We start from the raw sequence: 13,006 nt of genomic DNA, 5'->3' as shown, positions 1-13,006 counted from the left end.
CAGATGTATGAGCTATGTTTTTAGAACTAACATTTCTCAATAATGTTGTAAGTGAAAGCAGAGTAAAATATATACATTCATTTACTAGCGCAATAATTTAGAGCATTAGAAGGCCATTGAACCCTTTTTTGTTTTAAACTTAGCATTAGAACATATTTTTTTGGACTTCAAAGATTATGCGTCATAAAAATCTGTGAAGGGGAAATAATTCTAACAAACCTGAAGGCAACCAAGTGTTTTTTTTATTCTAATTTGTATCATTTGTTATGCGTAGGACTATTATGGGACAATAATTTAAGTCAGAGTCAAATGTATTAAGCAATAACAGAAGAATAAGTGGGCATTATTCATTAAATATTGTTGCAAGAATGAAAGCCTGTGTGTCACATGATGTGGGTAATGTTGTTATGGAACAACTATTTTAAGTTTGAATAAAACCTATTCAGTAATAACAGAGATAGGGTGAAAGAGCATCAAAACTAACCTGAAATTCTAAGTAAAAAGGTGGCATAATTCATGAAATATTGGTGGTCAGTCTGCTTATTGTTAAGTGAAGAATTTGTTCTCTGATCATTTACACTTATACGCGTATATGCTCACTGAATGCTTCACACACACAAGATAACCTGACCAAGTTTTTTTAGCATAATTATAAATCTGATAAACAAACTTAGACTAGGGAGTGATATTGGTATAAGAACAATAAAATTATTGTATGATAAAAATATTTTCAAAGATTTGCATAGACAGTTTCATGAAGTTGAAATTAATTAGGAAATGCAAATTTGTAAAATTTATTATTATCTCCCTTTTGTCTGGTTGCACTGCCAAGATTATATTGAAACAAACTTAATTAATTCAAAACTGAAGCTACACTTGCCTTTTATAAAGTCACATTGTTAATCGTTCCACTGTCTATAGAACAGAAATGTAAAACTAGAAATTATATTCAAACCATTTGTGTTAAAATGGGATGTAACTGCAAAATTTAATGAGGCACAACAACAGTGCAAATTACTTTGGATTTTTAAAACACTCTACTTATTGAGTAAACATTTCATCAATTTTTGATTCATATAAGGGCCATAACTCGGAGATTACTGACTGGTAATCAAAGTAAATATTTATATTTTGTTTTATCAGAACAAATAGTAAAAATACAGAAGACTTATTTCAGGGGAAGCGATAAAAAGTATTTGTTGAATTTTGCATGTTTTTATGACTGTGTATTTCTCGAAATACTGCTGTTTTCAAAATATGTACTGTTTTTGTTCATGCTTTAAATTTAGAGATAACTTTCATTTAGAAAGTAGCAATTAGTTAAGTGGAATATGAATGACTTAAATATTCACGGCAAACTCTACTCCCCAAAATGAAAACGGAGGAAATTTAACCGCTAGGAATAATTAATGATTTCGCAGTAGAGTAGATCATGAGAAAACCGGCTAATATTCATCACAATATAGCAAGTAGGCTGGCACACTGTCTTCCCAGACAGTCTGGAGCTGCATGTATTATAATAAAGAGCACAGTCTAGACTTCATGACCACAAAAAATGTTTCAAAAGATACAGAAATTGATTGTGTAGACAGGGAAGAAACATTTTATGGCAGACAGTATTAACTGATGCCGGGTTCTCTACTTCCTGAGCACGTACTTAATTTGCAAAAAAAAAAAAAAAAAAATATGTTTTTCCTTTTTATTTTTGGATCTTATTAAGTAACATCCCTTGGGATGGCACTATGGCAGTTACAGGGAGGAACACTATTTATTAGGAGGATGGAGGGACTGCTGTACTAAATACATGTCTCTACATGTTTCAGTAGAAAAAGGAGGTACTCCCAATAAAAAAATGTAAGGTAACTTATATAGATTTATTAACTGCATTTGAAATAGAATAGTTCATTATTAAAAATTTTTGTAACAACATGTTAAGAAATGTATGAAATTCATTGCAGTGTGTCGGGGAGTGGAGTTTGTCCAGGTGGGGTTTTGACCAGGTAACGGGCTGGAATTTAAAATCCTTTCAAAAGTGTGGTAGTTACATTCAGTGGAAAAAAAATATTTGTGTGCGCAAGTATATTTTGAGAAAAGTAGATTTTGTAATGAAATTCATTTAAATGAAAACAACGAGGGGTTAAATTGAGTCCCTGCATGGAATTAAATCCTGGCTCCCTGAAGACTCAGATACCGGAAAACATGGTTTAATTGCACAGCATGCTGGAAGAGACTTTATGTAAAAGGTTCTCAGGATAATGACAGAGAGAATTATATGTTATCACATTAATTTAATTATTGACATGCATTGAGTGTTCTTCTTGAGAAAATGTTCCTCCTTGAATTTATTGGCAACTGGAGAAGGCCATACAAAGTTATCTGTTTGATTGTTAGTTTAATTAATACAATCATATTTGATATTTGATTAAATATTGTCATTTGAGTGTATATGCACAACATTAAAAGTGATTGATCATATATTGACATGTTAGATTAATTCAAAGGTTTTCCATTTTTAGTTCTCTTTTTTTTTTTTTATTGCAAGAGACATAATAAGTCTTTGAAAAGTTAGATTGCTTATTAAGTATTCCATCTTTCAATAGTTTTAACCTGTTTTTCTTTTATTCAGTTTGTGTTTTTTTTTAAATATTTTGTTATCACTGTTAGTACTTCCAAGAAAAATCTTTAGGTTATAGTAGTCACAACTTGACCGCGATGGTTGACCTTAGGCTGATTATTCGTATCGATTATTTCATTATAGAAATCAAGGGTGCTTAGGGTAGCCGTGTATAATTTTATGGAATTAGTTTGTATACAGTGCAGTATCAAAGTATATACACTTACATTTGATCAGTTAAAACTTTCCAATACACTAATTTATATTTAAACAAATTTATATTTCCTTTTTCTCGTGCAGCTCGTGTTTTACGTACACTCCTTTTCAATAATAGGTTGTGCCTCATTGTGTATTATAATGCAAAGGTCAACCATCGGGGTCAAGTTGCGTCCACTATACTACAGTTGTTATGCATGTTTTTTCCCCACATTGAAATTTTATGTCTGTTACTCCTATATTCCATCTATTTTCAGTCTAAATAATGTGTGACAAAATTATTTAAAATCAATTACATGATAATCTGGTTTTATAGCAAAATATCTAAGTCCCTCTATCATCAGACTGACTCAAGTGGTATAAATTTCCTGTCTGTTTACATCAGTTACCGGTGATGACCCATCTGTCACATTGCTGAAATGTTTATCAATGAAGGAGGCAAATTGATTCAATTATTTGACATGCTCTATCAATTTGTCCAAATCCTTAAATCAACACATGATCTGCTAATCAAGGCAATAAATTAATGTCTTAATTCATGATGATTTACTGCTGAAAATAAACTGGCAAGCACTTATTGTAACAAGCTCCACAAAAAAGATAAACCCTGGCTGAATGTTTAAAGATTTTAAGTATAAAAGGTAGACCTTGTGTCTAGACGTTCTGTCTACTGTCTAAACAAGATATCAGATTCACGTCTGTCGGCCTGGTATTGATTCACCTCTCGTGTATTGTTAATGTCGGCTCAAACATGGAGAAAACTGCCGTCTTTATAGCCGCTAGTGTCTCTGCGTCTACATTCTGAATTTTAATCATTTTTTTTTTTTCATATTACCAGGACTTATTATTAAGGATGATTTGAAAGTGTTATATTCATAATATTCAGGGCCTGGCTTTTACTTTCACATCTTTAAGATGTAAGATTTTTTTCTTATGTGTGCCAGTTACCTTTAGGGCAATATTTTGGTATTTTCCTGTGAAAAATGTATTCTGGAGGTTAAGAAAGCTTCCGTCAGTTAGGTGCAGGTAAGCTTTAAACAATTGTTTTTCTTCTTTTTTAAATTTCTTCTGAAAAAAAAATATACTAACAGTATTGATAGTACACTGGTAAAAAATGTTACTATTATTAAAAAAACAAAGTATATAATACTGGTGCCTATTGGATAAGAGATATAGAATATTGTTTGCTATTTATAGATTTTTTAGGGCTGTTCAGTAGTTTCTCAAATGATTGATAGTAATAGTTGTATAGGAAATTAATGAGTTTAATAGCAGGAAAAGATACTGCTTTTCTTATATAAATTACTTCCTGTTATTTAACTTTAACTCTTACCCTGCTAAATTTTTATAATGAACTTCTCCATCTTTCAATTTGGACAGTAACATTAACTGTTAAAAGGGGTGCATACAAAAAAGATATTACTGAGTGGTGAATAGTGCAGATCTTGATCAGACTGCATGGATGTGCAGGCTGATCATGATCTACGCTGGCCACAAAGACAGAATCAGTCATGTCCAACATGGTAAATGGTTAACTTGAAAAAGGTATTTATGTTAAATATGTAATTAATTTTTCACAAATTTACCTCCTTGGAAACAATTTTAAAACACACTATAAAGAACATAATATTATATGTATTCAAAAATATTTTCATAAATTGAGATTTTAAATGTTTCACAAATATGTCTCATCTACTTTTGATTGTAGCAATAATGACAGCTGTCGTAACTGATAACCCCACAAAAAATAAAGAAATAAAAAAACTGATTTCACAACAAAATCAGTTGATATCTAAACTGAAAAAGATCAGATAACATTATATTTAACCACCACATCAAATTTTGTAGGGAGAGTCAACAAGTTGTTAAATTTATCTTATAAAATCTAAGATGAAATGTCGGCTCCTGTGAAATTCTTGCTGAAAAAAACATATGTATATATAATTATGTATTTTGCCTCATTATTTAAATGATATACACCAGTTATTGCGCACAGACATGAAATATTTAAATAAAGAACCACTGCTCAATTTTGACCAATGGTGACAAAATTCAACGTTTCTTGGTCACATTGAGCAGGGTCTTAAAAGTTTGGAAAAAGAATTCTTAAGAGAGATGCAGACATATTTTTCATGAAAATTAATATCTATTCCTGTTTAAAATGCTAATTTTTTGAAGGAGTCCACTCACATTTTAATAACATTTAAACATTTTATTCCATAATATTCTACTAGAGATTTAATTAAAGAACAGAATACCTTTTACATTATATAGTTAGATTCCTATTAAAGATGTATATTTTGTTGATTTGTTGATATAAAATTTTAAAATTTTGTAACTACCCCCACACTTCCAACACCACAATCCCACCCCCATTTATATGAAAGTATTTAAAAAGTAGAGTATTTCTTTTGTGTGTTTCAATACAGTTTCTTGTGGATAGTTCTGCATGCAATCTGTTTATTTTTTTATCTAATCTATCTTGGTTGCACAAAGGGAGGTAATGGATGTTTATCAAATTTATATGTATGCTAAAATAACTTAGATGAAAATCAAATTTTAACAAGCGAAAATTTAATATGAATTTTAAAGCACTCATTGAACATAAATTAGTGTAAATGATCAGATGTGTATGATTTATAAAACAAATTCGATTGGCCATTTTAAAAGGAAATAGAAAGATTCTGATGTCTTCTTTTGTTTTTTGCTAATGTGAAAGCACAAAAAATATTTTATAAATTGTTTGTAAATTATGACCAGTCAGGGTTTGAAGGAAGTGGTATATGACATTGGGGACGTGAAGAGCATGATTGTGGAAGGTACAAGCCCATATATGTAGCAGTCAGTTATCAGGAATAGAAATGTTATTTAGACTTTAAAAATCACAAAAGTTGTTAATTGGCCACCAAAAATTCATGCCTGGATCCCAAATAAGGAAATGCAAGTCATAAATGTAAATGGCATTGATAAAAACTGGAATTCTAAAACATAATTACTAAGAAAAATCTCCATTTTATAGATCAAAGAAGCACTGCGCGTGACGAGGATGTAGCCATACCTCCAAGCTAACTTAAATCGGTTAATAACAACAAATTTATGGAAAATACCACTCATAAATTAAGTATTCATAGTGAGTATTCCTGAATTACAATTTGGCTTTTGTAATATGTGCTCAAGGAAGTAAAACAAAACAAAAATTGTGTAGCGGGAAGGGGGTTGGGGTGATCCCACTCCTGTCATATTTTATCCATGGTATAATTATATAGTACCTGACTGTAATCACTTCCATTCCATTGCAGTCCATACAACTTGTCTTAGATAGTCAGAGAAAGTAACTGAGAGTGGCATATTGGGATTAGTAAAATCAATTTTATAGTAAGTTTTAGGTAATACCCTTACACCTAATATATCATTTGTACAATCAGAAAAATTAAGGGCATATGTCAAGAATTTTTAGAATAAATTTGTCTTCATACCATTTCAATGAAAGGTGAAATATGATACATTTTATTTCTATAAAAATTAGAGAAGTTGGATTTTTCATTATTTTTAGTCACCTACTGGTTGAAAATAAGTAAAGGATTGTATGAATTTTCTTTTCCATCCCTCTGTTTGTCATTCTTTCTTGCACTTTAACTCCACCATCCATCAATGTGTCGAAAGGACCCAGTTAAAAAGAAGGTGGTGTTTTATCCCTTGAATATGATGAATTATTTCATTACATTTTTTTTCTCTATAATGCCCACCAATTTAAAAATGAAAAGTTTTCAAGAAATACAAAAAGCAAATAACAGCTGCAGAATTTCAGATAATATGCAAATTTAAAGCAAAATACTTTGCGTTATTAAAGATTGTTTTAATAATAATTAGCACAGTATCATATGTACATCATTAACAGATACCAGATTTATGCAGCAGTTGAGATAATAAGTCATCGTCCAACAGGGGACTCTATCTTGAATGGTGCTACTTTTTAGCTCGACTTTTCGAAGAAAAAGTAGAGCTATTGCACTCGCCCCAGCGTCTGCGTCGGCATCAGCGTCTGCGTCACTGTTGGTTAGAGTTTTTGATAAAGTCAAATATCTCTGTTACTATCAAAGTTATTGACTTGAAACTTAAAATAGTTATTTACTATCAAAGTCTACACCAGGAGAAACAATCCCCATAACTCTGATTTGAATTTTGACAGAATTATGCCCCTTTTTAACTTAGAATTTTTGGTTAAAGTTTTTGATAAAGTCAAATATCTCTGTTACTATCAACGCTATTGACTTGAAACTTAAAATACTTATTTACCATTAAAGTCTACACCAGAAGAAATAATCCCCATAACTCTGATTTGAGTTTTGACAGAATTATGCCCCTTTTTAACTTAGAATTTAAAAAAAAATAATTTATAAAGTCAAATATCTCTGTTACTATTAAAGCTTTTGACTTGAAACTCAAAATAGTTACATACAATCAAAGTCTGCACCAAGAGACATAATTCCCATAATGCTGGCTTGAATTTTGACAGAATTATGCCCCTTTTTAACTAAGAATTTTTTGTTAAAGTTTTTGATAAAGTCAAATATCTCTGTTACTATCAAAGCTTTTGACTTGAAACTTAAAATACTTATTTACCATCAAAGTCTACACCAGGAGAAACAATATCCATAACTCTGATTTAATTTTGACAGAATTATGCCCCTTTTTAACTTAGAATTTTTTGTTAAAAGTCAAATATCTCTGTTACTGTTAAAGCTTTTGACTTGAAACTCAAAATAGTTATTTACTATCAAAGTCTACACCAGGAGACACAATTCCCATAACTCTGATTTGAATTTTGACAGAGTTATGTCCCTTTTTAACTTAGAATTTTTTTTACTGGCAAAGCTCTAATTCAGAGTCAAGCAGTGAGAAAAGTCGAGCGCGCTGTCTTATGGACAGCTCTTTTTTCACCTTATTCACCCTTTACAATATTTTCTCTCTTTTTTTTTCAAGAGGCTGTACACATGATACAAGTAGTCCCCCATGAACAGATATACAACAACAAAAAAGGAAGCTGTAATGGACTCAAAATGACTGATATTTTAAAGCACACTGTTCACTTCAGTAACAACGTTATAATACCTGAAAATACGATGGAACATGGTATAGACATTTCAAATGATTTGAAAAGGAAGAATGAAAGCGCTACTGGCCAAGATGTAGAAACTTCAGGAGATTTAAGTGAGAAAATCAATAATGGAAGTGATGACCCAAAGACTACTGCCATGGATGTAGAGAGCAAAAATGATGGGAAAATAGAGGAGTTTATAGATGACAATGAAAAGGTTAGTGATGACATGCATTTCTCTGTTCAGTATATCTCACACACTCCTAACAGTGATACCACTCTTTATTCAGCAGATTTTCGACCAGTTAGGGGGTTCAGGTTAAAAGGTATTATTTTCTATACAAGGCACTTGTATTAGGCTGAAGACATATTATAATACAAAATGTATGTTCCATTTAGCAGGGTTGCTACATGTACTTACCAGGTTTAGATTAAAGGGGTTCATTTGTTATTGGAAATGTTTGATGTTTATGCTTAGTTAACTTGTGAAACATTTTTATCTAAAGTTTGTTTCATATAAAAGTTATAATGAACTGTCGCAAAATATTGAAAAGGTTATTGTTTTTTTCCAAAGGAGAAGAATGAATTTGATATGTTAGCAGTATATGATTTTGATTTATTACTTTATTATTTTAAGATTCAAAGCATTGTAGCAGTAGCTATAAAAGGAGAGGTAGATGAAAAAGAAAGTCCTGAAAGGAATAGTTTGCTGTTGATTCCTGAAACAAGAGAAATGTCAGCTGATGGAGCTGCAGTTAATGATGATAAAGTGGAGATAGAATCTGGTGTAAATGACATGTGTACAGCAGAGAAAGCAGAAAACATTAAAACTTTTGAGGATATTAAACATGAAATGGATCAGAAATATTTGGAAGAAGAATCGGTGAAAGCCAAAGAATTGAAGCAAATTGAAAATAACCCTGGCAAATATATGAACAAAACTCTCTTGAGAAGTAAATTGAATGGTAGCATAGATGTTGAGAGTGTGGAGGCAAGTGAACAAGTCATTAGTAATGAAACAGACAAATATGACAGGAATTTTAAATCTGATTTAGATGGAAGGAAAATGGAAAATTTAAGAAGGGGGAAGTTTCCTCCACTCAAATGTGAAGTTGATAAAAATTTAGATCTCTCAGAAGATGAAATGTGTTTTACAGAAGACTCTGATGATGACAGGGATTTTTCAGAGTTTGATAAGCTGTATTTGAAGAATATATCTGGTAAAAATATTAAAGAGAATGGGAAAGACTTGTTGAAGTTTGCAGAAGTACTTTATAAGTGCACGTTATGCACTTCAATCCCATCCATCCTTACATCAGAAGACAGTTTCATCAAACATGTGAACAGGCAGCATTTGTCTGAAGATTCACACTGCCACACATGTAAAATGTGCTCATTAAAGGTTAGAACTGAAGAAGATTTAAAAGAACATGTGATCTATTCACATACAGGAAGTGATGAAAACCTGTCATGTGACTTTACAGGAAGTGACATCACAGGGTCACATGATCAGATGATTGACAGTAACAATGATAGTGATTCCGATTCATCTGGTCATAGACAGTTAAGAGCAAAAGTGATAAAAAGAAGTAAACCAGTCCAAGATTTTGAAAGTCCCAAACAGTTGGTTGATCATACAGGGATTGAAACCTTGAATGGTTCTCTAGATCTGACACAGAAACATTTTTATGAAAACAGAGAACCAGACAAAGTAAAAAAGAATAAAACTAATAAAGACAGTAGTGTGATAGATATTAAACAGATAACTGATCAGATCATAAAGTCTGATGTTCAGGGAAGGAATGTTTCTAACGGCAACCTGGCAAAATTGCCATTCAACCCAAGTTTTACAGCAGAATTTGGGAAGTACACAAAGTTGGTCAGAGAAGGAGGAAATATTGTATATTTCTGCCAAATCTGCAACTGGAAATCACCAATCAAAACAACATTTCAGGTTCATTGTAATATGTCAGCTCATAAAAATAAAGTTTTGTCAGCCGAAAACCCCGAAGATAATCATGATTCAAATTCTAAAAGTCCCAAATGCTGTGAAAAAAATCTGAGCCCAAATTTAAAAACTGAGAATTCTAAAGATAATGGCAAGAGACCTTACTCTGCGCAGGATATTTCTGTAGGACCCAGAATGCCAGATCAAAATTTATTCTACAATTTCATCATGAGGCCAAAGGCAGTAACTCAGTGTAGAGGGCGAACACCTATTGTCTCCCCTTATGGTACAAGCAGTTTTATTGAAGATGCGAGATTTACATATAAAAGACCAAATGAACACCCGGTTGATTTGGCAATGAAAAAAAGAAAGAGGCTTTTGAAACATTCTAAATTTGGACGGAATTCAGATTCGGATAGTGATGACAGCAGGGACAATAAAATTTGCTTGTCGACGAAATCTAGTCATTCCTCTAATATGACTCTGTTGAGACAAAAGCTACTGGAAGGTAGGTGTGGTAATAAGCAGTCAAATAAGGGAAAGGAGCGCCAAATTGTTTGTGAAAATTCCAACTTTCCAGCAGATTTATCCAATGGTTCCAATCCAAAAAGATCTGAATATTGTAGCAAAACTTTGGAATTAACTTCATTTAAGAAAGAAAAGCTTGATTACGTAGGAACTGATGGAGTTAATTGGAATAAAAGACAGAACTATCCTGAAATGGATGGAAACCATTCTAATCGCTTTGTGGAAAAAGATGGTATTTCTTATTTGTCTGAGTCTAGATATAGGACAAAGATCAAGGATGAGGTTAAGATGTCAGACTCATTACTTACACAATATAAATGTCATGCTTGTTCATTTAGATATTCAGAAGTGGATGAATATGAAAGACATTTTGACAAAGTACATAAATCCTCTGTTGGAAACTTACTTAGTCATGGTTCCCGAGGGCCCATGTGGCCTCAGGGACTTGATGACTCTGGGTCTGGTTCCAGGTTTGGGATGGATTCTGGGATAGGTGCTGAAGGAAAAGGGGAACCATTTGGAGGGAGAAATGTAGACCAGACTGTTTCAGGGAGTTGTGAGATGGGAGAAAACTGGAGAGTGCAGAAACTGAAAGAAGTACTGCCAGGTAAATAAGAAAAATGAGCCGTGCCATGAGAAAACCAACATAGTGGCTTTGCGACCAGCATGGATCCAGACCAGCCTGCACATCCGCGCAGTCTGGTCAGAATCCATGCTGTTCGCTTTCAAAGCCTATTGCTATTAGAGAAACTGTTAGCGAACAGCATGGATCCTGACCAGACTGCGCGGATGCGCAGGCTGGTCTGGATCCATGCTGGTCGCAAACCCACTATGTTGGTTTTCTCATGGCGCGGCTCAAATGTGTTTGTTCAGTTTTTTGTATGGGCAATATAAATCAGCTTTTAAGAAAATATATGTGTACTAAAAGTTTGATCTACTGGCTTTCTCTTCAAAAACTTTTTATAATAGGTTTCATGTATGATGTTGGGTTTCATGTAAGGTATTGTATAGGCTTTTATAGATGTCATTTATGGTACTAGTACGATATTGTATAGTTCTTTGTATAGGTTTGACTTTCATGTATAATATCAAAGGTTTATTCAGGTTTCATGTATGATATTGTATAGGTTTGAATAGGTTTCATATATGGTATTTACCAGTATAGGTTTTTAAATACTGTGAAATCATTAATATTCATGGTGGACTAATTTTCGTGGTTGAGTCAATCCACGAAATTTAATCCCAATGAACAAGTAAAATTCCCATTCATTTCATGTTCAAAAGTTGAAATCCACAAATTCTTTTCCCCAGGAAATTGCTGTTTTGACCCAAACCACGAAATTTCTTGCACACAAACTTTAATGATTTTACAGTATATAGGTTTCATTTATGATATGGTATACGGTTATTAAGGTTTCATGTATACTGTTGTATAGGTTTGATGTGTAATATTGTATAGGTTTCATGTATGATATTATGTAGATGCCATATACGATGATGTAAAACATTCATGGCTAATTCTGTTCCGAGATTCATTTTTGCCTTTGAATTAAATTAGTTTGTGGTGTTTGCTATTATCTTTCATGAGAGAGCAGGCAGATATCCAGGCTGCTGGTAGAATTAAGTTCTGAAGAGTAGGGGCACATTGATATATTATATAATTTTTGAAATAAAGAAATCGCTTAAAGGTTTATATATAAATTGATCTAATGGCTTAGGAAAGATCATAAATACAAATTTGTATCAATTATAAGAGTTAAATTTTGAGCTTAGAAAACATATTTGTATGCCCCTGAAAGTGGGCATATTAAAATTGAACTGTCTGTCGGTTTTCCGTGTGTGCAACCATACGTCTGTCCGTGTAATTTTTTTTTCAGGCTGTAACTCTGCCATCCATAAAGGGATTTTAAGATCATTTGGCATAAATGTTCACCATAATGAGATGATGTGTCATGCACAAGATTCAGACCTCTAGCTCCAAGGTCAAGGTCACACTTACAGGTCAAAGGTTAACAGGGTCTGTTTCGTGTCCGGTCCATAACTCTGCCACCCATGAAAGGATTTTAAATAACTTGGCATAAATGTTTACCATAATGAGATGATGTGTCATACGCAAGACCCAGACCCCTAGCTCCAAGGTCAAGGTTAGACTTAGAAGTCAAAAGTTAACAGGGTCTGTTTCGTTCTGGTTCATAACTCATCAAGGGATTTTGAAATTACTTGGCACAAATTTTCCCAATAATGAGACAACTTGTCATGCACAAGATCCAGACCCCTAGCTCCAAGATCAATTTCATATTTAGAGGTTAAAGGTTAACATGGTCTGTTTCTTCTGTGGTCCATAACTCTGCCATTCGTCAAGGGATTTTAAAATTACTAGGCATAAATGTTGCCTATAATAAGATGAAATGTCATGCGCAAGACCCAGACCTCTAGCTCCAAGGTCAAGGTCACACTTAGAAGTCAAAGGTTAACATGGTCTGTTTCTTGTCTGGTCCATAAGTCTGCCATTTATCAAGGGATTTCAAAAATAACTTGACACAAATGGTAACCATATTGAGGTACATGTCACACTTATGACCCAGGTCTCTCAGGTCAAGGT

General features: G+C 32.8%; 1 protein-coding gene across 1 annotated transcript in view; it reads left to right on the top strand.

Annotated features, from left to right (window-relative positions):
• Nucleotides 1-3,493: 3,493 nt before the first annotated feature.
• Nucleotides 3,494-13,006, top strand: part of LOC123551920 (uncharacterized) — a 101,006-nt gene continuing 91,493 nt past the window's right edge. The window contains exons 1-3 of the mRNA XM_053525073.1: nucleotides 3,494-3,856; nucleotides 7,814-8,145; nucleotides 8,566-11,011. Of these exons, the coding sequence (XP_053381048.1) occupies nucleotides 7,825-8,145; nucleotides 8,566-11,011 (2,767 nt within the window). The 5' untranslated portion in view covers nucleotides 3,494-3,856; nucleotides 7,814-7,824. The remainder of the gene's footprint in view (nucleotides 3,857-7,813; nucleotides 8,146-8,565; nucleotides 11,012-13,006) is intronic.

This window comes from Mercenaria mercenaria, chromosome 15 (assembly GCF_021730395.1).
Source record: "Mercenaria mercenaria strain notata chromosome 15, MADL_Memer_1, whole genome shotgun sequence".
Classification (NCBI taxonomy): Eukaryota; Metazoa; Mollusca; class Bivalvia; order Venerida; family Veneridae; genus Mercenaria; species Mercenaria mercenaria.
This window is presented reverse-complemented; position numbering and strand designations above follow the sequence as displayed.